Raw genomic sequence first — 27,452 nt, 5'->3', positions numbered from 1 at the left:
GGGGACATTTACTATTATTTCAATTATTATAAGCTAATGAAAGAAGGGTATAGAGATGCTTTGGAACCAATTAAAAGCCAAATGTCACCACAGAGTCAACATTAGTGGAGATTTCATATTCATCTGGATAGAAAGAGAAACTAGAAAAGTGAATTGACCTGTGGGATATAACAGTATGGATATGCTCAATTTCAAAGAACCAGTTCTGTAAGCATAGTCAAAAGTATATGCCTGCCAGGTGTGGTGGCACCTACCTTTAATCCCATCACTGGGCAGACAGATGTAGAAGGATTGCCATGAGTTTGAGACCAACCTAAGACTACATAGTGAAAAGCAGGACAGTCTGGGTTAGAAGCGAGACCCTGCCTCAGAAAAATAGTATATACCATACTTACGTTGCAAGTAGTGAAAGTTTCAGCAAAAATATGTATTATAATATATTTATAATTTGAAGTTTTTTTCTTTTTCTAAAAATATTTTTACTTATTTATGAGCAGAAAGAGATGGAGAGGGTGAAAGAGATACATAGAGAGGAGGGAGAGAGAGAGAATGGGCATGCTAGGACCTCTAACTTCTGCAATCAAACTCTAGAGGCATGTGCCACTTTGTGCATCTGGCTTTATGTAGGTACTAGGGAATCAAACCTGGGCTGTTATGCTTTGCAATCAAGTACCTTAATTGCCAAGCCATCTCTCCAGCCTCAGAATTTGAAGTTTATATGTTTTGTTTGTAAACACATTTGGTTATATCTAGCTTAGATTTATAATTAACAATATAATGATAAAAATTAAGTAAGCTCAGGAATGAAGTCTGGACTCAAACAAGTTTTATTCATGTACCAAGATTTCCTAAAGTTTCAAAAGTCTGATTCACATCAACACCTACACTCTGCAAAAATCATACCATAACAGAGCACTTGAGGTAATTTACTTTACTGTTGCAAAGCTCTGATGATTAAAAGCTCCATTTTATTGTTGAAAGTATCTTTTCTACAAGTTCTAATTATTTAGTGGCAGTTATACATAGGGATACATCAAATTTGCTTTGTTTTGATTTAATCTTCCAATTATAATAGGAGGAAAACTATCATGATTTTGTAGTGGGACAGCGGGAGTTCAGAAACAGTTCTTAAACTCCAAACTCTGACTTCATGTCTGTTATAGACCCAAATAATTTGCAAACTAGACTGAGAATAATAATTATTCAATTGTTATATTTATGTTTTTATTTTTTGTTTTTAATTTTTATTTTTTATTTTTTGGTTTTTCGAGGTAGGGTCTCACTCTGGCTCAGGCTGACCTGGAATTCACTCTGTAGTCTCAGGGTGGCCTTGAACTCACAGGGATCCTCCTACCTCTGCCTCCCAAGTGCTGGGATTAAAGGCGTGCACCACCACGCCCAGTTCAATTGTTATATTTATTGAGGGACATATAAAACCAAAGGAAAGGAAATAGATATCCCCATGTTGTCCGAGATCCCATATGATGGGCCTAAAGGAAACATGAAAAGGGATTTAGAGAGGAAAGAGAAGACAATACAGAGAGCTCCTGCCATGTGAAAGTTAGTGGGGCTGGTGAACCCATGTGGAGGTAGGGGGCTTATACCCTCATTTCAGCCCAACAGGGACCTGGAAGTTCAGGAGAGATGATGTAGCAGCAAAGTGAACTTGCTCCCTGTTAAGGGTTTATTTAGAACTCTATTGTGGTGAGCTTCACCTTCATGCTCAGGTGAGCCAGAGTGAGGGCTGAATGGTCTGGGCTATGGGCTGGCTCAAGAACAGGCCAACCATGATGCCAAAGTTTTGGGCTGAGCTTAACCAACCACAATGTCAGGATCAGATCTAAATTCTAGGAATAGGGAATCCCTTCCCAGGGAGGGGCTCAAGTGGTTCAGGACAAAACAGGTCTGGGGAACTCCTTCAGGAAAGAGATAAAAAGAAGCCAGATTCTTCTCTGATCTCTAGCAAAGTGCAGACTGCAAGCACAGGTCTAAAGACATTCCTGCTTTTTAACTTTGGGGGCACAGTCACCCTATCTGCCTCAGATTTTTTTGTGTGTGTGCATGTATCTTATATTGTAATTGCCTGACTTTAAAAAATTTATTTATTATTTTATTGACAACTTCCATAATTACAGACCATAACCTGCCACGGACTGACTCTCGGGGAGATCAGGACCGAGGGAGAACAAGGGCGAAGGCTCAAGGAGAACTCGGGATTCGGCGAGGAAATGACAGACAGACACACTCTAAGTTGAATATGCTGCTGCGATTTACTGAAGTTTTCATCAAGGTTTTATACAGATTGAACAAGTGATCTCAAGAATTATTAATCTAAACAATCTTAAGTATTGTTCTTCTATACATGTAGTGTTTATCAGGCAGGAAATGTACCCATTTTCTGAGAAGCACGTCTCACACCATTGACCACAACATTATATGAACAGAAACTAGGGCAAAAGGTGTAAGGTGAATAACAGGTTACTTATTTCTTATACCCCAAGGACTGTCATGCCCCAAGGACTGTCATGCCCCAAGGACTGTCCCAAACCATCTTTTTTCCACTTATTAAATCATTTATATAAACCTCATATTCATTATAAAAGTGTTTCCATCCAAAAGACCACCAATATTTTAAGGCTGGTGTAATACTTTCCAGAAATTCCCTTCTTACTTGTTTATTGCATAAACACCAAGGCTTACGCTTCCTTGCTAAGCGTTCCATAAATGGAAGAGAATGCCATAGCCTCCTTTTTCCTTCATAATTCACCCATCTATTACCGAATTCATCATATCCTCCCTCATAGGGGAGTGGATCTAAGTAGTTTCCAGCTCTAGGAGTCCACTTCGGTGGTGTCCACCATGTGCCCTTGATCAAGTACTGAACATATCCCCCAGGAAGTTTCCTGGTGGGAATGCCTAAGTTTTGCAACTCCTTTTCTGCAGAACTGTCATGCTTCTTATGAACATTACCGATCAACATTTCTACTTTCATATTCTCAGGCTCAGTATCGTTCTCAAACATCATAAGCTGTTTTTGCTCTACACCATCAAAAAATTGTCCTAAAGTTAATTTTTTATTCTTAGTAGAGTTATACATTCCCTCCATTGCCCTAAATATAGGAGGGGCACATTCAATGCTCAGATTGTTCCTTGTACTCTGATTGAGTGCATGATTACTAGTAAGCATTGAATTAGCTGTTCTTAGAGAAACAACTAGAAGGAAGCAAGAAAGAAACAGAGCGCAGAAAACAGCCCATTGGCGCCAGCAATTGGGTCTTTGTGACTTCTTATGGGCAGCAGGAACCATTACAGTAACCGACTGCCAAGGGGTCACCGGGGGCATCCCTCCGAGGAGTGCTGGCCCTCTGTCCTCAGCTCTCTTCCAGTGTAGAGGCATCTTTGCTACACAGGCGAGGTCGCCGCGGACGTAGCAATAACCCATGGCAATTCCCTCTCCCTCTTCCCCCTTTGCAACTCCACTCTCCATCATACTCCCCCCTTTTTTAATGTCATCATCTTTTCCTCTCATTATGATGGTCTTGTGTAGGTAGTATCAGGCACTGCAAGGCCATGGATATCCAGGCAATTTTGTGCCTGGAAGAGCACATTGTAATGAGTCCTACCCTTCCTTTGGCTCTTATATTCTTTGAGCCACCTCTTCCCCAATGGATCATGAGCATTGGAAGGCGTGATAGAGATGTTTCAGTACAGAGCACTCCTCTGTCACTTCTCAGCACTATGGTGCCTTCTGAGTTATCCCAAGGTCATTACCATCTGAAAGGAGAAGATTCACTAACCAAAAGTGATTGTAGCATTAACATATGGGCATGAACATTAGAGAAGTGCTTACTGGGAAGTTTGGTGAACATAGTATATATATTTAGCCAAACACCAGCAGATGTTACACCCCTAGGCCTCATGACTTCCCGTGTCATAGGTTTTCAGTACCAGACATGTTTTACCTCCCTTACAACAGGCCTCCAGTTCAATTAGAGGGCAGTTGGTTTACAACATAACATAACATAACATAACATAACATAACATAACATAACATAACATAACATAACATACATCATAACATAACATAACATAACATAACATAACATAACATAACATAACAACATAACATAACAGACATGCCACTATTGCACCTGTTGACTCCTTTGGCTTGGATGACTAAATTTAAGGTTTGCAGTGTCTACTGTTGTTTATCTCCACTGCTGATTTCTTTCCCATGGAGCGTCATGCAGCATAGATTTTTCCAGCTTTCTGTCAGCTGGTCTACAAAGAGGATCTTTTCAGCTGAGCAGCAGCAGGAGTTCTCAATCACCTTGCAGCCCATTTATGTGCAGTCTTCAGCAATAGGGTCTTAGCATTTATTGCATCTATTCCTGGTGGGAAAACTTGACAATGGCCTGTAATGTTTTGGGGCTTTCAGGGACCTCTCCAGCCAACAACTCACTGGAAAGTATCCCATCCCTGCCACTGAAAATTTTCTAATAACTATCTATGGCTTCTGGGTGTGCCATTGTCCAAAAAAGTAGGTTTCCTTATGATTTATTCATATCCTCTTAGATTTTGATTAGCCCTCCCTCCACCTTTCCTTTACTCAATCTCTTCCCCTGACCTCACTTAGGCCTTTCCACCCCAGTAGTCTGCTTTTCTACTTACATATACACAATGCCATGCTATTAAATCTTCCTCCTCCCTCCCTCTTGATTCCTTTATATCCCTTGTTTAGCTTACTGGCCTCTGCTACTGACTTTTATTCTAACTCACATAGAAGTCCAAACATTTGTAGCTGAGATCCACATAATGAGAGAGAATATGTGACATTTGGTTTTCTGGGTCTGGGTTACCTCATTAAGTATTATCCTTTCCAGATCCATCCATTTCCCTGCAGATTTCATTTTTCTTTACTGCTGAATAGAACTCCATTGTATAAATGTGCCAATTATCCATTCATCAGTTGAGGGACCTCTAGGCTGGCTTCATTTCCTAGCTATTGTGAAAAGAGTGGCAATAAACGTGGTTGAGCAAGTATCTCTAAGGTAGTGAGACAAGTCCTTAGGATATATACCTAGGGGTGGTATAGCTGGGTCATATGGTAGATCTATTTTTAGCTGTCTCAGAAACTTCCACACTGATTGCCACAAAGGCTGTACCAGATTGCATTCCCACCAGCAGTGTAGAAGGGCTCCGCTTTTTCCACATCCCTGCCAGTATTTATTGTCAGTTGTTTTCTTGATGGTAGCCATTCTAACAGGAGTGAGATGGAATCGCAAAGTAGTTTTAATTTGCATTTCCCTGATGGCTAAGAATGTAGAACATTTTTAAGCTATTTATTTGCCAACTGGACTTCTTTTGAGAAATCTATTTAGTTCCATAGGCCCCCCCCTCTTTTTTTTTCGAGGTAGGGTCTCACTCTGGTCCAGGCTGACCTGGAATTAACTCTGTCATCTCAGGGTGTCCTTGAACTCATGGCAATCCTCCTACCTCTGCCTCCCGAGTGCTGGGATTAAAGGCATGCGCCACCACGCCCAGCTGTCCATAGCCCATTTTTTAATTGAGTTGTTTGATTTTTTACTACTTTGTTTTCTGAGTCCTTTGTATATCCTAGATATTAATCATCTGTCAGATGTATAGCTGGCGAAGATTTTCTCCTATTCTGTTGGTTGCCTCTTTGCTGTATTCATACTGTCCCTTGCTGTACAAAAGCTTTGTAATTTCATGAGGTCCCAGTGGTTGAGTAGTGATTTTATTTCCTGAGCAACTGGGGTTATATTCAGAAAATTATTGGCTATGTCAATATGTTGAAGGGTTTCCCCTAGTTTTTTCTCTAGCAGTTTCAGAGTTTCAGGTCTGATATTAAATGTCTTTGATCCATTTTGGCTTCTTAGTCATGGAGAGAGATAAGGATCTATTTTCATCCTTCTACATATAGCTATCCAGTTTTCCTTTGTTGAAGAGGCTGTCTTTTCTCCAATGAGTACTTTTGTTGCCTTAGTTTTTGTTAGTATGTGTCTTTTGCTTCATAATTTTTAAAAATATTTTTGTTCATATTTTATTTATTTATTTTAAATTTTTATTAGCATTGTCCATGTTTATAAAAAAATATCCCATGGAAATTCCCTCCCTCCCCCCCACACTTTCCCCTTTGAAATTCCATTCTCCATCATATTACATCCCCATCTCAATCATATTTTATTTATTTATTTGAGAGCAACAGACACAGAGAGAAAGACAGATACAGACAGAGAGAGAGAGGGAGAGAATGGTCGAGTCAGGGCTTCCAGCCACTGCAAATGAACTCCAGATGCATGTGCCCCTTGTGCATCTGGCTAACGTGGGTCCTGGGGAACCGAGCCTTGAACCAGGGTCCTTAGGCTTCACAGGCATGTGCTTAACTGCTAAGCCATCTCTCCAGCCCCATAATTTTAATTAATTAATTATTTTTGACTTTTTGATGCAGTGTCTCGCTCTAGCCCAGACTGACCTGAAATTTACTATCTAGTCTCAGGGTGGCCTTGAACTCATTATGATCCTCCTACTGTAATGGGTGCTTGGGGTCCAGAAAAGTCCTGGTACCCCAAACCCTACTTTCATTTGTAATTTTAATCAAAGAACTGTATAAAGAAGACTTAGAAGGACAATTATTAAATTAGTATATTTATTGAGGAAAGTACAGAGGCAAGGAAAGACACGCATGAGGCTACAGATCCCATGTGGAGGGCCTGGGACTGAGCCTAATCAGCCCAGGCAAGTGGAGGGAAAAAACCCTTCTCAGAGCTAGAAGTTCCCAAGTGGTTAGAGAGCTCACCCTCCCCTTGCAAAGGGATTTATAACCTTATCTTGGTGAGCTGTATTCTGGCCCAGGTGAACCTGAGGAAGGGGTCTTGGTTGTTTGTGGAAAAACAGGTCTAGGGAACTAGGCAAGAGATAAGAAGTCAGATCATCTTTGATTTCTAGAAAATGCACTTTCTTGCCTTTTTTGTTACTTTCAGGGGTCCAGTGACCCTAACTGTACTCCCTCTGTGACAAGCGCTGGAATTCAAGGACCCCATCACCACACCCTGCTATTTCTATTTATTTACTTGCAAGGAGAGTGAGAGAAAGAGAGGTGGTGGGGGATTGGAACACTAGGGCCTATTGCCACTGCAAATAAACTCCAGATGCATGTGCCACTTTGTGCAAGTGGCTTTACATGAGCATGGAATTTTGAACTCCAGCCTCCAGGCTTTGTAAGCAAACACCTTTAACCACAGAGTCATCTCTCTAGCCTCAAATATTTTATATAAATAATTTTATAGAAACATTTTTTTGGGGGAACAATACCATGCCTTCACCCTTGATGTTCTCTCCCATTGAGATAAATAGCTCTACATCCTTCAATCTTTCTTAAAAGATTTTTTTTTTCTTTTGGTTTTTTGAGGTAGGGTCTCACTCTAGCTCAGGCTGTCCTGGAATTCATTATGTAGTCTCAGGGTGGCCTTGAATTTATGGTGTCCTCTTACCTCTGCCTGCCCGGTGCTGTGTCTAAAGGTGTGTACCACCAGGCCTGGCTCTAAAGGATGTTTTTATTAACCTCTCAACATTCTAATTATCCTTACTTGCAAATACTTGGAGGATTTTCTTTTCAAAATGTGGCACTTTGAAATACACATTTAGAAAATGGAGACTTTCATTCAGTAAATCTGTAATAATGAGCAGGATTTATTAAACTCACTAGTGTATCAGATTCTAAAGGTGGAGGCACAGGTAGGAGGATCACTGTGAGTTTGAGGCCACCCTGAGAATGCATAGTGAATTCCAGGTCAGCTTGGGCTACAGCAAGACCCTACCTCAACAAAGAAAGAAAATAATTTTTTTGTTTGTTTGAGGTAGAGTCTCGCTCTAGCTCAGGCTGACCTTCCATGGTGATCCTCCTACCTCTACCTCCAGAGTTCTGGGATGTAAGATGTGCACCACAATGCCTGGCTACAATTTTAAATTTAATTGTAAATGATAATTAAAACTTAAGGTCATAAATGTCATAAATATAAGTACCATAGGAGCTTCTCGGGTTCAGAACCTGTGTTCCAGAGTTGTTAGCTGAAGTTGCTCGGCTCTAACTGTAATATTGAAGGCCACACTGTATTTTAATAATACCCAATGTACAAAAGTACTGAAGACCTTTGTCTAAAGTACTGGTAATGTCAAAAGCAAACACCATGTTTTTACTTATTTATTTTTATTATTTTTTTATCTAGTCCTTTCCCTAGAGCAGAAGCACATCAGCTTGAAACATTCAATCAGTGATCAAATCTATTTTTCATAAGGTCACTGGATTTTTAAAGTTGGCAAAATTCTAAATTTTGTATTCCTTCTCTATTTGGCCTGAAACGAGTGGAAGCTCACACATTATTATTATTTTCATTATTACTATTTTCATTTTCCTAAGCAGGATCTCACTCTAGCCCTGGCTGACCTGCGACTCACTCTGTAGTCCCAAACTGACCCTGAACTCAAGGTAATCCTCCTACCTCAGCCTCCAGGAGGACTGAATTAAAGGCACGCGGCACAATGCCCGGCTTCTATCACATAATTGGGTGGAACTTTTCCTCCCTTCCTCCTTTCTTTCTTTTATCGTTTCCTCTTTTCTATCCTTTCATTCATTCATTTTTTTTTTTTTTTTGTTTGTTTGTTTTTTGGTAGTGTCTCACTCTAGTCCAGACTGACCTGGAATTCAGTGTAGTCTCAGGGTGGCCTCGAACTCCAGCCTATCCTCCTACCTCTTCCTCCGGAGTGCTGGGATTAAAGGTGTGCACCACCAGGCCCAGCTCCGGATTTTATTTCTGTTTGCTTTTAGGTACAGTTGAAACGCAAAGGATTTTAAAAATTTAAAGCCACAACAACAAAAAGTTTTGTCAAGCCAGGAAGACTGGACTGAACCCGATAGGTTGTATTTCCGGCCTTCTTCTTGCCCTTAAGCAGTCAGCACATGCGCACCAGCGACACAGGGCGGGTTCTTCCGGCGAGTTGGCGGGCGCTCCGGGCACTGATTGGTCACTGGCGAGCGGCGGCGGCGGCGGAACCGGAAGCGTCCCTGTGGTGAGACTCTCTGTGGGTGCCGGGCATCTTTCCCGTTCCTAACCTGCGCTCCGTGGTGTGTGTTCGGGGAGCTTGCCATGGGGGAAGCGGAGAAGTTTCACTACATCTACAGTTGTGACCTGGACATCAACGTGCAGTTGAAGATGTAAGCGCCCCCGGGCACAGGCGGGGTGGCTGCCGTCTGGGGACCGGCGCGACCACTGGCGCTGTCCCGGGGATGCCCTAGGGCTGTGCCCCGGGAGCCCTGCGGCGGGGGGCTGTGCCCCGGGAGCCCTGCGGCGGGGGGCTGTGCCCCGGGAGCCTTACCGCGGGGTCGGTAATGGCACTTTGACAACCTTGCGGAGGCGCGCTAAGGCCCGCGGTGCAGTTCGCTGTGCTGCCTTTTGAGGAATTTCAGTTCTCTTATTTTTCGCTTGAACTCAAGTCCTAGGCAAGTTATTCTCCCGCCCTAAGAAACTGGGAGTGTTTCAGGACCGGGCTGCGGGTGCTATGAGACCTCAGACACAAAGATGCGGCTGTTCAGAGTCAGAAGAGCACATGGATGTAGGTTTTTTTTTTTTTTGTTTGTTTGTTTTTTGTTTTTCGAGGTAGGGTCTCACTCTGGTCCCGGCTGACCTGGAACTAACTCTGTCATCTCAGGGTGGCCTTGAACTCACGGCAATCCTCCTACCTCTGCCTCCCGAGTGCTGGGATTAAAGGCGTGCGCCACCACGCCTGGCTGGATGTAGTTTTAACGTCTGGCAGAGGCACAGGTTGGACCTTCGGACAACTTGACAGTGTGAAGGCAGAAATGTTAAGGGGGTGGATGAAGAATGTCCTTTGAAAAAAGGACCAAGAAGCTAGGGAGTATTTTAGTAAGACCTCTGGGCAGGGTGTTCAAAGATCAAGAGCATGACATGTCACAAATAACGATAGGGAATAGAATGGGAAGCATGCCTTTAGCGCATATTGAGTTGAGGGTGTATCGGTTCCACAAAAATTTAAATTTCATTTGATTTATTAATTTAAATTTTAAATGATTAACCACAACACAGTTCATATCCAGCAAACATTTTATACGTGTAGGCCATATTAACAAGTACATGTCAGTCAAGGAGCTGGGTGCATGCAATATATGATAAACATGTTTTCTCAGTGCCCATTGGACATGGTCACTCTGCATGTCCCAGAGCATCAGAACAGTTTGACCAGAAATGAGCTCGTTAATAGTTTACACTCTATAACCCTTGACCTCCTGTGTTTTTCTCTCACTCGGTATTGGGGATGGCATGTCCCTTACCATTTTTGTGGTAAGTCTCTTACTGTCCAGTCTCTCACCAAATTGTACCCTAGTTGAGTGTATACTTTGCATTTTTTTTTTTTTGTCTTGGAACTGTGTAGCCCAGGATAACCTCAAATCTTATGGCATTGTTTTACCTCAAATTACAGTGTGAGCTACCACACCTGTTTTTTTTTTTTTTTTCCTGTTTTGATTGATGACAAGTCTTCTACCAGGATCTGTGCTTAAAAAAAAAAAGTCTATGTATTCGCAAATGGAGAGAGATAGAAGAGAGACAGAATGAGCATGCCAGGGTCTTTCAGCCACTGCATATATACTTCAGATACTTGTGCCACTTTGTACATCTGGCTTTACATGAGTACTGGGGAATCAAACTCAGGTCATTAAGCTCTGCAGGCAAGGGCCTTAACCACTGAACAATCTCTCCACCCAAGGCTCTTTACTTTTGTATGTACCTTTATGTCAGATGTGGACTTGGTTTGGTCTTGCTTAAATCCATTGATTAGATCCTACATTTTTTTCCTATTCCTATCTTTAGTTACTGCCATAGCTGTATGCTTTACCTAAACCAACCAATCTATATTTCCCCAGATAGATCTTGTTTATTTGCCTTGGTGTATACAGGAGTTTTCTCTTTTTTGCCTTGTTTTGTATTTCTAGTAAGCAGGTGATTTTTATTCAGTGTGGTGAGTGCTGACTGATAGAGGACAAATGCATTGTGTACCAACTTGCCTTGGAAGGTGGGCATAATTTTTTTTTTTTTTTTTTTGTTTTTTCGAGGTAGGGTCTCACTTTGGTCCAGGCTGACCTGGAATTAACTATGTAGTCTCAGGGTGGCCTCGAACTCTCGATGATCCTCCCACCTCTGCCTCCCAAGTGCTGGGATTAAAGGCATGCGCCACCATGCCCGGCTTGGAAGGTGGGCATAATTTATGGAGCAGCAAAATCGTGTTTGTTTCCATGCAATAATAAAATGGATATTCTTTGAAAAAGTGGTGCATAATTAAGTCTGGCTCCCATAATGATGATAATAATGGAGAAAAAATGGTTCCCCAATCAAAACAGGTTAGGACATTTGAGTAGGAGGGGAGGCTACTCTTCCAGGCAGAGGAGTTTTTCTGGAAAGGCTTAATGTCATAACTTTGACCAATTCTGCCTCTGGAGGCTGAGATCACCAACACTGACAGCCTTTTGGTTGATTGGGACTTGGCAGAGTCCCATGTTAAGAAAGAGACCATGTGCTATTCTTTGCTGGTTGAGTGACTTTTCTGCCTCTTTTTCCTGTGTGTATACATTATTCCTCTTCATTTTAGGCATCTACTGGGATAGAACATTCTTTTTTGTTGTTGTTTATTTTATTTTTATTTTTCTAAATTTTTATTAACATTTTTCATGATTATAAAATATATCCCATGGCAATACCCTCCCACCCCCCAATTTCCCCTTTGAAATTCCATTCTCCATCATAATCCTCCCCATCTCAGTCAGTCTCTCTTTTATTTTGATGTCATGATTGGTTCCTCTGCTTATGATGGTCTTGTGTAGGTAGTGTCAGGCACTATGAGGTCATGGATATCCTGGCCATTTTATATCTGGAGGGAGCACATTGTAAGGAGTCCTACCCTTCATTTGGCTCTTACATTCTTTCCGCTACCACTTCCGCATTGGACCCTGAGCCTTAGAAGGTGTGATAGAGATGTTATTCAGTACTCCAGTCACTTCTCTCCAGCACTATGATACCTTCTGAGTCATCCCAAAGTCACTGCCATCTGAAAAGAGAAGATTCTCTACCCAAACTGAGAGTATCATTAATATAAGGGTATAAATATTAAGAGAAGTGCTTACTGGGCATTTTGATAAGCATAGTATATACATCTTTCCAGACATCAGCAGATACATGTTACACCCCTAGGACTCGTGACTACCCCTGTTTTAAGTTTTTAGTATGAGGGATGTATTCTCCCCATGGAGCGGGCCTCCAGTCCAGTTGGAGGGCAGTTGGTTTCCACCATGACAGACATGCCACTATTGTACCCATTGGCTCACTTGGCCTAGCTGACCAATTATAAGGCTTGCAGTGTCCACTGTTGAGTATCTTCACTGGTGGTATCTCTTTTTCCCATTGAAGTACATGTAGAATGGCTTCTTTCAGCTTTCTGTCAGCTTGTGTACATGGAGGAGGTTATCAGCTCAGTGCCAGCAGGATTTCTCAGTGTTCTTGCAGCCCAAGTATGTGGAGTCTTCAGCATAGGGTCTTACCATCAATTCCTGGTGGGAAACCAAGGGCCTCGGCAATGGCATCAGGGACCTCCCTGGCCAACAACTCACTGGAGGTGGGATAGAACATTCTTTAAACCAGCTCTTGTGGTCTTAACACTGATGTATGACAGAAAGGGGAATTTCTTTGCCTTTTTAGCTATGGTTTTTGTTTTCATCTATATTGTGTTTTGGCTTTATATGTTGACTTTGACCTCTATATTTTGTACTCTCATTTATAACATGAGAATATGGTAAAAAAAATATGAAGGAAAGAGTATATAAATTCCTGGAATGGTTTCTGTTGTAACCTGATGTTGTAGAAGTCCTTCTGCCTCCTTGATAGTGCCCTGGCATTTTTAAGGCATATGATGCTGTAGTTTTTTTTTTTTTTAATATTTTTTATTTATTTATTTGAGAGTGACAGACACAGAGAGAAAGACAGATAGAGGGAGAGAGAGAGAATGGGCGCGCCAGGGCTTCCAGCCTCTGCAAACGAACTCCAGACGCGTGCGCCCCCTTGTGCATCTGGCTAACGTGGGACCTGGGGAACCGAGCCTCGAACCGGGGTCCCTAGGCTTCACAGGCAAGCGCTTAACCGCTAAGCCATCTCTCCAGCCCAGATGCTGTAGTTTTTAATGTTAAGAAATAGACAGTACACACACACACACACACACACATATATATGTGTGTGTGTGTGTATATATATATATATAATGAAAAAATTAAAAATGACATCCAGGTAAAAGTAAGGTTTCCTTACCCAAAGCCGTGACTCAGCCTTTTCTTTTTAATATGTATTTATTTGTGGGGGGGAGAAAGAGAGTGTGTATGGGCTCACCAAGGCCTCTTGCCACTGCAAACCAACTCTAGACACATGCATCACCTTGTGCATCTGGCTTTATGGTACTGGGGAATTGTACCCAGTCTGTCAGGATTTGTAAGTAAGTGCATTTAACTGTTAAGCCATCTCTACAGCCCCTCAGCCTTTTCTTGGAACACTGTATTCTATATTTTGCTTTACATATCTAGGCCCTTATGCCTGCTACATTAAATAGTTGTTTGAAGAATGGGTGTGTGCTTGCTTCAGCAGCATGTACACTAAAGTTGGAACAATACAGAGAAGACTAGCATGGCCCCTGTGCAAGGATGACATGCAAGTTCACGAGGTGTTCCATATTTTTTATAAAAAAAGAATGGGTGAAAAAGTGGTCATTATGACATGAATAACATGAACCTCTGTCCTAGAAAGCTGTGACTTTCAGAAAATAGATCAAGAGTGAATGGCAGGGTTTAAGAGTAAGAAGCCCAAGGAAGTGAAATGTTGCTAATGGAGAAAGAGTTAATCTTAGGAGTATTAAGATATTCAGAGACCCTTAAATGTAAGAGTGACTTCTCTTTGATGTCTAGAAAAATGTCCTTTAGACAGTATACAATTACTTCGGCAGACATAAACTTTTCTTAGTTTTTAAAATATGGGAATATATGCTTTAAAAATGTGTGTCTACAGCACTGTTTCTTGTTTCAGAGGGAGTTTGGAAGGGAAGAGAGAACAGAAGAGCTACAAAGCTGTCCTAGAAGACCCGATGCTGAAATTTTCAGGGCTGTACCAAGAAACATGCTCTGACCTCTATGTTACATGTCAGGTTTTTGCAGAAGGGAAACCTCTGGCGTTGCCAGTGAGAACATCCTACAAGGCCTTTAGTACCAGGTGGAAGTAAGTATATTCCAGACTCTTCTTCCATGCTTTTATTGATGGTATAAGTAGGGATAGTGTGATAGGAATTACAGAGAAGTTCCTTCATCGTAGACCTGGAGACATAGATTTGATAGCTCAGAATAGGACTATACTTTGTACAGGACCGTATTTCAAAGTGTTACTAGTGCAGCACTCTACTTTGGAGTGTTACTTGTTGTGGGGGTTTGAATCAGCGTGTTCTCTGTAAACTTATGTGTTCTGAATGCTAGCTCCTTAGCTGGTGGCAATTTGGGAATTGGGTCCTCCTTGGAGGCAGTGTATTGTTGGGGGTGGGCTTATGAGTGTTATAGCCAGCTTCCCCTTGCCAGTGTTTGGCACGCTCTCCTGTTGTTCATCTGATGTTGGCCAGGAAGTGATGTCTGCTCATGCTATTGTATTCTCCTTCCATCATGGAGCTTCCCCTTGGGTCTGTAAGGCAAAATAAGCCATTTTTCCCCCCACAAGCTGCTCTTGGTCAGGTGTTTTCTTCCAGCAGTGCGAACCTGACTGCAAGCCTTGTGTGGTGCCCTTCTTCAGAGTGTTACTCTTGTGCCTTACTTGATTGCTTTCCACCTTATGCTTTTTTTTTTTTTTTTAATATTTATTAGAGAGAGAGAGGAAGGGGGAGAGAGAAAGATGGAGATAGAGAATGAGCATGCCAGGGCCTCCAGCCTATGCAGATGAACTCCATATGCATGTGCCCCCATGTGCATCTAGCTTATTGGGAATTGAACCTGGGTCCTTAGGGTTTGCAGGCAAACACCTTAACCGCTAAGCAATTTCTCCAGCCGCCCTTTCCACCTTATTCTTTGAGACAGGGTCTCTTTCCAAACATAGAACTCACTGATTTGGCTAGACTAGGCAGCTGTTGAGCTTCAAGGATTCCCTGTCTCTTCCCCCCCAGCCCTGGGTTTTCAGGTGTGCATCAGAACACCTGGCATTTCACACGGGAGCTCGGGATCGAACTCAGGTTCTCATGATTGGTGGCAAGCGCTTTACCAACTGAGCCATCTTTGTAGCTCTTGGGCTCTCTAACTTTTCTACCAGCCTGTCTCCTTAAATAATCTGAGATATTAAACCCATTGTCTGAAACTTTAGAGCTAGATCCATTGTCATATCTTAAGTAAGATTTCTAGTATTTACTATTTTTTTTTTTCGAGGTAGGGTCTCACTCTAGCCCAGGCTGACCTAGAATCCACTATGTCTCAGGTTGGCCTTGAACTCATGGCAATCTTCCTACCTCTGCCTCCTGAGTGCTGGGATTAAAGGCATGTGCCACTATGCCTGGCTAATATTTACTATTTTCCAAATGAAATTTTATCTTTAGGTCATGGTGTATTTGTGCATTTGCATGTGTAGTAGATGACTGCTGAGATGTGGCGTAATGAACATGAACTTCTGTTCAAACTGCATATCCTTAAAGTTTTGGGCTGGAGAGGTGGCTAAGTGGTTAAGGAGTTTACCTGCAAAGCCAAAGGACTCAGGTTCAATTCCCTGGGACCCATGTAAGCCAGGTGTACAAGGTGGTGCATTCCTCTAGAGTTAGTTAGCAGGGCTAGAGGCCCTGTCATGCCCGATTTCTCTCTGCTTGTTTCTCTCTCTTAAATAAGTAAATTAAATATATTTTTTAAAGTACTAACATATTGAAGTGTATTTCCAGATTATTATTATTATTATTTTGCCATTCTATTCCCTTGTGTCTTTTTTTGTTTTTTTGAGGTAGGGTCTTACTGTAGCCCAGGCTGACCTGGAATTCACTCTGTAGTCTCAGGGTGGCCTTGAATTCACAGTGATTCTCCTACCTCTTTGTTCCCAGTGCTGGTATCAAAGGCATGCACCACCATGCCTGGCTTATTTCCTTGTGTCTTAGTGGGAATGTCAGTTATCTTTTCCTTCCTTCCTCTTTTTTTCTTTCTTTCTTTTTTATTTTCTTTTCTCTTTCTTTCAAGACAAATGTAATCTCATTGTAGCCTAGGCTAACCTCCAACTCACAATGTTTCCCAGGCTACCCTCAAATTCATGTAAATCCTCCTCTCTGACCTCTCAAATGCTGGGATTATGGTATGTGCTACTACTCAGGCTTGAGTTCCTTGATTAAAGGATTTACAAGTGGTATTTTTCAGAGCAATAAAGGTCATGCCTTCTGTTTGTTCGAAGTAACATTTCACATTATTTTTTAGGGTGCTAATCTTTTTTATTTTTTCAAGGCAGGGTTTCAACTCTAGCCCAGGCTGACCTGGAATTCAGTCAGGGTGATCCCGAACTCACAGCAATCCTCCTACTTCTGCCTCCCAAGTGCTGGTATTAAAGGTGTGCACCACCATGCCCAGCTTAGGGTACTGACCTTATATTTGAGAAACTTTTCTTTGTATAGTTGAGTAATTGAGAAAAAAAGATGTGTATGTATTTACTTTGGCTTTATTTTCATAGCTGGAATGAATGGCTGAAACTACCTGTGAAATACCCTGACCTGCCCAGGAATGCCCAAGTGGCCCTGACCATATGGGATGTGTATGGACCAGGAAAGGCAGTGCCCGTGGGAGGGACAACTGTCTCCCTGTTTGGAAGATATGGGTAAGCACTTGGTCTGCTCTCTGGGGTTTGACTGCTTTGTGGCTCTTGGCTTTCCTGGAGAGTTTTGATAGTGCTGCCTGCTCCTCCAAGGGCAACAGGTGGGGTAGGGTTCAGGTTCATAGGATTTGGGCATTTTTGAGATCAGATGGTATTCCTATAGGAAATGAAGCTGAGTTGGTTAAGAAACCCAGTTTATATTTCCCCACAGTAAGTGCCTGCTGATGTGATAATCTGTTAGAAGATGGAAGTCACAGAACTGGAACCTTGCTTTCGGGGAGAGGAGACCTTCATGTACAGCCATTGCTTTGTTGTAGCTTTTCTTCTTGGTCACAATGATAGTTGAAAGGACAAAAGCCTGCTGGAAGAGCATTACTTTGCTGATGGTAGTGATTGTAACAAACAAGATAACTATTTTTAAAAGTTTATAAGTAAATGTTTATGATTATAATAAATCCATAGTTTTGAAGGGTATTTTCTCTTTTTGTCCTGTACAGAGGGATGGATTTGTTTTTAGAGAATTGGTGATAGATTGTTATTCTTTTTACACTTATTGGTTGGAAATTTTCTCTAAAGAGCTTGGTCCTCATCAGGAACCAGTATACTTCTTTTTTTTTTTTTAATTATTTTTTTTTAATTAACATTTTCCATGATTATAAAATATATCCCATGGTAATTCCCTCCCTCCCCACCCCCACACTTTCCCATTTGAAATTCCATTCTCCATCATATTACCTCCCCATTACAATCATTGTATGTACATATATACAATATCAACCTATTAAATATCCTCCTCCCTTCCTTTCTCTACCCTTTATGTCTCCTTTTCAACTTACTGGCCTCTGCTACTAAGTATTTTCATTCTCACGCAGAAGCCCAGTCATCTGTAGCTAGGATCCACATATGAGAGAGAACATGTGGCGCTTGGCTTTCTGGGCCTGGGTTACCTGACGTGGTATAATACTTTCCAGGTCCATCCATTTTTCTGCAAATTTCATTACTTCATTTTTCTTTACCGCTGAGTAGAACTCCATTGTATAAATGTGCCACATCTTCATTATCCACTCGTCTGTTGAGGGACATCTAGGCTGGTTCCATTTCCCAGCTATTATAAATTGAGCAGCAATAAACATGGTTGAGCACGTACTGCTAAGGAAATGAGATGAGTCCTTTGGATATATGCCTAGGAGTGCTATAGCTGGGTCATATGGTAGATCAATCTCTAGCTGTTTTAGGAACCTCCACACTGTTTTCCACAATGGCTGGACCAAATTGCATTCCCACCAGCAGTGCAGAAGGGTTCCTTTTTTTCCACATCCCCGCCAACATTTATGGTCATTTGTTTTCATGATGGTGGCCAATCTGACAGGAGTGAGATGGAATCTCAATGTAGTTTTAATCTTCATTTCCCTGACGACTAGTGACGTAGAACATTTTTTTAGATGCTTATATGCCATTCATATTTGAGAACTTTCTATTTAGCTCCATAGCCCATTTTTTGATTGGCTTGTTTGATTCCTTATTATTTAACTTTTTGAGTTCTTTGTATATCCTAGATATTAATCCTCTATCAGATATATAGCTGGCGAAGATTTTTTCCCATTCTGTAGGTTGCCTCTTTGCTTTTTTCACTGTGTCCTTTGCAGTGCAAAATCTTTGTAATTTCATTAGGTCCCAGTGGTTAATCTGTGCTTTTATTGCCTGAGCAATTGGGGTTGTATTCAGAAAGTTTTTGCCAAGACCAATATGTTGAAGGGTTTCCCCTACTTTTTCCTCTAGCAGTTTCAGAGTTTCCGGTCTGATGTTAAGGTCTTTAATCCATTTGGACTTAATTCTTGTGCATGGCGAGAGAGAAGAATCTATTTTCATCCTTCTGCAGATATATATCCAGTTTTCAAAACACCATTTGCTGAAGAGGCTGTCTCTTCTCCAATGAGTATTTTTGGCATTTTTATCGAATATCAGGTGGCTACAGCTACTTGGGCTTACATCTGGGTCCTCTATTCTGTTCCACTGATCTACATGTCTGTTTTTGTGCCAGTACCATGCTGTTTTTGTTACTATGGCTCTGTAGTATAGGTTAAAATCAGGTATGGTGATACCACCGGCCTCATTTTTGTTGCTCAGTATTATTTTAGATATTCGAGGTTTTTTGTGATTCCAAATGAATTTTTGGATTGTTTTTTCTAATTCCATGAAGAAAGCCTTTGGAATTTTGATAGGGATTGCATTAAATGTGTAGATTGCTTTTGGTAAGATTGCCATTTTCACAATATTGATTCTTCCAATCCAGGAACAAGGGATGTTTCTCCACTTTCTAGTGTCTTCTGCAATTTCTCGCTTGAGTGTTTTAAAGTTCTCATTGTATAGATTCTTTCCAGTATACTTCTTAACATTGACATGCTCTGGTGTACAGTTCACGGAGAATGAATTAGTACTTTACTAAACCTGCAAATATTTTATCTTTGTTGTTGTTGTTAGATTTCAAGATTTATCATGAATTTTTGGGCTGAAATATTTTGGTCTGACTTTTTCTTGTCCCAGTATTTACAAGGTCCCCTTATGTGGTCGCTAAGAACCCCTTCAGTCAGTCAGGCCCTAGGTCATTTTCAACACTATAATAGCCATTATTGGTAGCTTCAACAAGCTGGTTTTGGTTCCATATGTGGAAACTTTGACAGAATCTCTGTTTTCTTTCTTTGTGACATGGCAGTGACTCTTAACTGTCCTGGCTATTATCAGGTGCATTAGTTTTTACCCATTTTAAAGTTAAAAAATGTTAATTTTCGGGATGGAGAGATGGCTTAGCCATTAAGCGCTTGCCTGTGAAGCTAAGGACCCCAGTTCGAGGCTCCATTCCCCAGGACCCACATTAACCAGATGCACAAGGGGGTGCATGCATCTGGAGTTCTTTTGCAGTGGCTGGATGCCCTGGCATGCCCATTCTCTCTATCTGCCTCTTTCTCTCTCTCTGTCACTCTCAAATAAATAGAATAAACTAAAAAATCATTTAAAAATGTTAATTTTCACATAATTAAATAGAAATGAGAATAATTATATTTTAATGTATTTGGATGTGTCTCTTGACTATGTTTCTGTTAATTGCCTTTTTTTTTTTTTTTTTTTCTTTTTTTGATGTCGGGTCTCACTCTAGCTCAGGCTGACCTGGAATTCATTATCTAGTCTCAGGGTGGCTGCAAACTCCACAATCCTGCCTTGGACTCTGGAATGCTGGGATTAAAGGCATGCACCACTGTGCCCAGACTTCTTTTTTTTTTTTTTTAATATGAATATACTTTGCATGGATACATCATGTGTTGATACCATCATTTTCCTCCTCCTTGGCCTCATTCTGCTGAGGGCCCTCCTTAGTGAGGTTGCTGATATTCCTTGTGTTGTGGGTAACGAATTGTGAGAGCAGCAGCAGTCAGTCATTATGGGCAGGAGGGCATCTCATTTGGGTATGCCGTCCCAACCTGAGGCCTGTACTGTCCTCTTCTCTTTGCCGTTGGTTTTTTTTTTTGGTTTTTCAAGGTAAGCTCTTGTTTTAGCCCAGGCTGAATTAGAATTCTCTATGTAGTCTCAGGGTGGCCTTGAACTCATAGTCCTCGTCCTACCTTGCCCTCCCAAGTGCTAGGAATAAGGGCATGCACCACCACACCTACCCTCTTTGCCCATTTAAAAAAAATTTTTTTTTGTTAACTTTTATTTATTTATTTGAGAGTGACAGAGAGAGAGAGAGAGAGAATGGGCGTGCCAGGGCTTCCAGCCTCTGCAAATGAACTCCAGATGCATGCGCTCCCTTGTGCATCTGGCTAATGTGGGTTCTGGGAAATTGAGCCTCGAACTTGGGTCCTTAGGCTTCACAGGCAAATACTTAACTGCTCAGCCATCTCTCCAGCCCTGTCCATTTTTTTAGAGATAAAATTTGCATGCATACCCTTATGCTTCCATCTCTTCATCTATAAAAGGAAGTATCTATTCATAGTTTATGATGGTTTTCTCATTCACTGCACTTAATTACTCTAGCAAATATTTATTATATTTAAATATTCAGTGTCATGGAGTGTGTATATATATATATATATATATATATATATATATATATATATACACACACATATGTACATACACAAACCTATACACATATACATATATTAGCAAATCGCACAGTGAGGTCAGTACATACTAGTCTTTTTTGAGAGAGACAGACAGAGAAAGAGAAAGAGATAGGGAGGGAGGGGGAGAGAGAGAATGGGTGCTATGAACAGATGTCAGATGCGTGTGCCCCCTTGTGTTCATGTGTGGCATTGCATGCTTGTGTCACTTGCGTCTGGTGATATGAGGAATCTGGAGGGTTAGAACAGGAGGTTTTTTTTCTCAATTTTTATTAACATTTTCCATGATTATTAAAAATATCCCATGGTAATCCCCCCCAACTTTCCCCTCTGAAATTCCATTCTCCATCATATCCCCTCCCCATCTCAGTCAGTGTCTCTTTTATTTTGATATCATGATCTTTTCCTCCTCTTATGATGGTCTTGTATAGGTAGTGTCAGGCATGGTGAGGTCATGGATATGCAGGCCATTTTGTATGTGGAGGAGCATGTTGTAAGGAGTCCTACCTTCCTTTGGCTCTTACATTCTTTCTGCCACCTCTTCCGCATTAGACCCTGAGCCTTAGAAGGTGTGATAGAGATTTACTCAGTACTGCAGTCACTTCTTTCCAGCATTATGATGCCTTCTGAGTCATCCCCAGGTCACTGCCATCTGAAAAGAGAAGATTCTCTACCCAAAGTGAGAGTAGCGTTAATATAAGGGTATGAATATTAAGAGAAGTGCCTACTAGGCATTTTGATAAGCATAGTATATACATCTTTCCAGACATCAGCAGATGTTACACCCCTAGGGCTCATGACTATCCCTGTTTTAAGTTTGTTTTTTTTTAAATTTTTTATTTATTTATTTGAGAGTGACAGACACAGAGAGAAAGACAGAGGGAGAGAGAGAGAATGGGCGTGCCAGGGCTTCCAGCCTCTGCAAATGAACTCCAGACGCATGTGCCCCCTTGTGCATCTGGCTAACGTGGGACCTGGGGAACCGAGCCTCGAACCGGGGTCCTTAGGCTTCACAGGCAAGCGCTTAACCGCTAAGCCATTTCTCCAGCCCCTGTTTTAAGTTTTCAGTATGAGGGATGTATTCTCCCCATGGAGCGGGCCTCCAGTCCAATTGGAGGGCAGTTGGTTTCCACCATGACAGACGTGTCAGTATTGCACCCATTGGCTCATTTGGCCTGCCTGGCCAATTATAAGGCTTGCAGTGTCCACTGTTGAGTATCTTCACTGGTGGTATCTCTTTCTCCCATTGAACTGCATGCAGAATGGCTTCTTCCAGCTTTCTGTCAGCTGGTGTACATGGAGGAGGTTATCAGCTCAGTCCCAGCAGGATTTCTCAGTGGCCTTGCAGTCCAAGTATGTGGAGTCTTCAGCAATAGGGTCTTACCACCAATTACTGGTGGGAAACCAAGGGCCTCAGCAACAGCCTATAATGTTCTGGGGGCATCAGGGACCTCCCTGACCAACAACTCACTGGAGGAATCCCATCCCTGGCACTGAAAATTTTCTAACAACAATCTATGGCTCCTGAGTGTACCATTGTCCGAAACTGGAGGATTCCATATGATTTATTTGCATCTTCTTAGATTTTGATTAGCCCTCCCTCCACCTTTCCTTTACTCAGTCTCTTCCACTGACCTCACTTTGGGCCTTTGCACCCCTGTTAATCTATTCTTCTACTTAATAGGTTGGTATTGTATGTATATATGTACATATACATACAATACCAACCTATTAAGTGCCCTCCTCCCTTCCTTTCTCTTCCCTTTATATCTCCTTTTTAACTTACTGGTCTCTGCTACTGAGTTTTTACCTTCTCACACAGAAGCCCAATCATCAGTATCTATAAATTTTTTGATTTCTTTCTTGATTTCTTCATTGACCCATTCATCATTTAGTAGTGTGTTGTTTAATTTCCCTGATTTTGTGTATGCTCTAAAGCCTTTCTTGCTATTGATTTGTAGTTCGATTCCATTGTGGTCAGATAGAATGCAAGGAATCATTTTAATTTTCCTGTATTTGTTAAGATTTGGTTTGTGCCCTAATATATGGTCTATTTTAGAGAATGTTCCATGTGCTGCTGAAAAAAATGTATATTCTGCAGCATTTGGAGGAAATGTCCTGTAGATATCTGTTAGGTCCATTCCTTCTATGACCTCATTTAGTCCAGTTGCCTCTCTGTTTATTTTTTTCTGGGATGACCTGTCAATTTATGCGAGTGGGGTGTTGAAGTCACCCACTACCAATGTGTTTGGTGTTATCTGTGACCCTAGTTTTAATAGTGTTTGTTTGATGAATTTGGGGCTCCCATGTTAGGTGCATATATGTTTAGGATTGTAATGTCCTCCTGTTGGGAGGGTGCCTTTAATCAATATAAAGTAATTTTCCTTATGTTTCTTAACTAATGTTGGACTGAAGTTTACCTTGTCAGATATTAGGATAGCAACCCCTCCTTATTTTCTATTTCCATTTGCTTGGAACACCCTTTTCCAACCTTTCACCCTAAGATAGTGACCATCCTTTCTAGAAAGGTGGGTTACTTGGAGGCAACAAATTGAAGGTGCCTGCTTTTTAACCCAGTCTGCGAACCTATGCCTTTTGGTTGGGGCATTGAGGTTGTTGGTATTAAGAGATAACATTGAAAGTTGTGTATTTTTGCCATTTTTTTGTAGTTCTTTTGGTTTTACCTTTGCTGTCTTATGTTAACTAGTATTTGAGTGTTGTTTGCTTTTCCCAGGTTCCTTATATGTGTGCTTCTCTTTCTCTTCAGCATGGAGGATTCTTTCAAGTATTTTCTGTGGAGCTGGTTTTGTCTTCAAATACTCCCTTAGCTTGCTTTTGTCATGGAATGTCCTTATTTCTCCGTCTATTTGAATGGATAGTTTTGCAGGATACAGTAACCTTGGTTGACAGTTGTTATCTTTCAGGACTTGGAATACATCACTCCACGCTCTTCTGGCTTTTAAAGTTTGTGTTGAGTAATCTGCTGTAATCCTGGTAGGCTTGCCTTTGTAGGTAACTTGATTTTTCTTTCTAACTGCTTTCAATATTTTTTCTTTGGTTTGTGTGTTTGGTAATTTGATTATAATATGGCGAGGAGAGATTCTTTCCAGGTTTTATCTGGCTGGTGTTCTAAAGGATACCTGTATCTGCATGGGCACCTCTGTCCCATTTTGGGGGAAATTTTCTTCTTTGAGTTTGTTGAAGATGCCTACTATGCCTTTGGAGTGAAAGTCTTCTCCTTCTACTATGCCCTGAATTCTTATGTTTGATCTTTTCCTAGTGTCCCAAATATCTTGAAATTCCCACTCATACTTTCTATTAGTTTGTCTTTCTCTTTGTTGGACTGTATTAGATCTGCCACCTGGTCTTCTAGCTTAGATACTCTGTCCTGTCTTTCATCCATTCTACTGGTGAGATTTTCTACAGAGTTTTTTTTTAATTTCATTAACTGTGTTCTTCATTGCTAGTAATTCTGACTGGTTTTTCTTTATTATTTCTATTTCCTTATTTATGTCTAGTTTTGACCTCTTTATTTCATTAAATTGTTGTCCTGTGTCTTCTTTGATTCCTTTGATTTCCTCTTTCATTCCTTTGATTTCTTCTTTGACTTCTTTGAACATATTTATAATCATTCTTTTGAAATATTTCTCAGGAATTTCCTCTAATTTGTTCTCACTGGTGTTCATTTCTGATGCATTAATGGTCTTTGATGGATTTATAGTGTCTTATTTTTTGGTGTTTCTTGTGTTGTATCTATTTTTGCATCCTGGAATATTTAATGATTGGATTTTCTCGTAGCTGGGTATTATTAGATGTATCAGACAATCTGATGTTGTATAATTTCAGGGTAGTAGCTTAAGGCATTAGGTGTGTCTCTCAAGACTCTCAGAGAATCTACAAAAGTGACCCTAGGTGTTGGGTTTGCCTGCTATGACAGTATTCAAGTAGGCTGAGTGGAACAAAATACAGGCAGATTCTAAAATTTAACTAAAGAATGTAAACCTCCATGGAAAAACAGCTCCAAGTATTTAAGAATAGATATTATGAGAACCAGATCCTCTAACTGTCCCTTAGGGTATGTGGTGCCCCACCCATACCCTTAATCCTGACCACAAGGAGGTTAAGATTTTTGATCTGTTAAGGGTTCCAAGTCAGCTTGTGACCAGGTGAGACCCTTCCCTGATATAATCCCAGTTACCTCTGCTCCTGCTTGTGTCCCGCTGTCGGTTCAAGTTGGCGTGGCTGGGTCCCTGGACTGCTGCTCTGTTTACTGGAGCTGGGCATCGGTGGTGGGGAAGGGGAGGCTACCGATCCTGCTCTAGTTATCTTGCTGTTCCACGTGTTCTACCTTGTGATCTGTTCCTCTGTTGTTCACTGCTGCTCTCCCTTCATGTTTCTTGAGTTTGTGGAGAGCTCAGGTGTGAGTGGAAAGTCCCCTTGCCTGGCTTTTCCTGTGGCTCAAGCTGAGCCTGGCGGCTTTCTGGTGTGCTGCTGCCTGCCGGAGCTGCTTCTGCAGGCCTGTGCGGGCTCTGGATGCTGTGGATCTCTCCTACTTCTCTGCTGCTGTTTCAATTTCCTATACACCTCACTTTTTAGTAAAAGTGTGTGTTTTGCTGAGATTTTTTTTTTTTTTTTTTTTTTGGCTCTTCCCCTCTAGACTGCTTTGGCGTGGTACCTACACTGTCATCTTAACGGTAAGTCTCTGGAACAGGAGTTTTTAGGCTTTGTAGGCAAGTGCCTTAACCGGGAAACCATCTTTCCAGCCCAGTGCTAGTCATTTTTATGTTTGAGTAATGTTGTCAGTGCTGAATGGATAACACTTGGAGTGTTTAGTATTATGATCTGTGACAGTAGGAGTGTAGTACTGGTCATCTGTGAGGAAGTGCGGTATTGGTGATCTGTGGAGGAGTGCAGTGTAGTGTTGGATAGCTATGAATGAAGTGTAGTATTGGTCAGCTGTGGAGGAGTGTGGTATTGATGATCTGTGACTGCTAATCCTTTCTCCATCCTAACAGCTCCTTGTCTCTGGGTCAGTGTGTGCTTTCTGGAGAAGCCTAATTTATAATTGAGAGGTAGTTTGTTAGAATAAAGCTATTTATGTATTGTCCTCATCTTCCACATCTAGTCTGAGAGCTTGCTAAGTAGCTGAGCAATGGGTTGGTCATTAGATTGAATGGCAAAGGCCCCCACCAAGCTACAGGTAATCTTGCAGGTGTTTTCAGATGTGAATCCTGAAGTCTTGGCAGGGGCTAGAATTTTGTGGCCCTGCTAGCTGGAGCCATAGGAGTGGCTAGAATTTTTGCTCAAGCTAAGGAAGATGCCTGTTGTGTTGGTGCTTTCATCTTTTCTGTTTGGCTTAACTTCTCAGGTGGACATTTGTCTCTGAGCATCTGTGTAACTCTCAGCAAGCTTTTATTAGTGTCCTGAGAACACACTGCTCATCTTATTATTGGAGTCACTTGAAATCACTCCTGCTCGCCACATGCCCTGTCCATACATATCTTCTCCAGTTCTGTTCCGAGACATTCAGGCAGTTTAGTACATTGACTCTCAGCCATGTGTACTGTCTTTGATTTATATGAATTTAGCCAAAATATTCACTGGGGGTGGGGCAGTGGAGAGAAGGAAGGGGTGTCTCCTGCTCTTTGGAAGTCCATGTTAGGGCTTTTTATTGGTGATTACTCTACCTCCATTGCAAACGAGCTCTGAAGCTTCTCACAGACTTAGCTAGAGCATGTCATTGTCTCAAACTATGAGCTTGTGCTGCCTTCACTACATCCAGGGTCCAGCCTTTGGAAATTGCAGCATGACCTTGTTACCTGCAGTGTGTTGGGCTACATTCATAACTATTCTGGGATGCATGTGGCCTGTGGGCATCAGGTTGGACATGCTTGCAAGTTCTACTTGATAAGTCTTTGAAAGAAATGTGATGATTGGTGGCCATGGATCCTTTCACTTGAAAACAGAAAAACAAGGCTGAGTTCTGACTCTGTTGGATTTCTGATTGTGAGATATGGAATTGTTTTTAGGTGAGGTCACTAGAGTATTTCCTTTTAGAACATCCCTATAGTAGAAAACAAGACAGAAGAAAAGCCACCTATACAGTGAAGTAGGTCCTAGTACCTGTTAACTAGTCCAATACTATTCTGGGTGCTTTTTACTTGCAGTGATTCATTTCCTTAATGCTGTGAGGTTTGGGGATTGTTTGCTAGTCCCATTTCATCGTGAGAAAACTAAGGTCCTTGGGAGGGTTACATTCATCCTCCAAGGCTACCCCAGTGCTGGGTGGCTCAGCTGGGACCCATCCTCAGGCTGCTTTATAGAGAGCATGTGTGTAACTGGACATTATTCTGTCATGTAGAAGTTTGCTTTATCATTAGTCAGATGCCCACTGAAGTGG

At 41.5% G+C, this 27,452-nt stretch overlaps 1 protein-coding gene and 1 non-coding gene across 5 annotated transcripts in view; both read left to right on the top strand.

Annotated features, from left to right (window-relative positions):
• Positions 1-9,080: 9,080 nt before the first annotated feature.
• Positions 9,081-27,452, top strand: part of Pik3c3 (phosphatidylinositol 3-kinase catalytic subunit type 3) — a 117,774-nt gene continuing 99,402 nt past the window's right edge. The window contains exons 1-3 of one of the 4 annotated variants that reach the window (XM_045135031.1): positions 9,081-9,235; positions 14,154-14,342; positions 16,794-16,937. In XM_045135031.1, the coding sequence (XP_044990966.1) occupies positions 9,168-9,235; positions 14,154-14,342; positions 16,794-16,937 (401 nt within the window). In that variant the 5' untranslated portion in view covers positions 9,081-9,167. Of the gene's footprint in view, positions 9,236-9,466; positions 9,634-14,153; positions 14,343-16,793; positions 16,938-27,452 lie in introns of those variants that run through there. The other 3 variants (XM_045135033.1, XM_045135035.1, XM_045135034.1) reach the window with 3 other exon arrangements.
• LOC123455150 lies at positions 13,703-13,809 on the top strand. Its single transcript, XR_006633709.1, has one exon. It is a non-coding gene; the product is annotated as a U6 spliceosomal RNA (small nuclear RNA).

The sequence above is a fragment of the Jaculus jaculus genome, chromosome 15 (genome assembly GCF_020740685.1).
Source record: "Jaculus jaculus isolate mJacJac1 chromosome 15, mJacJac1.mat.Y.cur, whole genome shotgun sequence".
Lineage (NCBI taxonomy): Eukaryota > Metazoa > Chordata > Mammalia > Rodentia > Dipodidae > Jaculus > Jaculus jaculus.
This window is presented reverse-complemented; position numbering and strand designations above follow the sequence as displayed.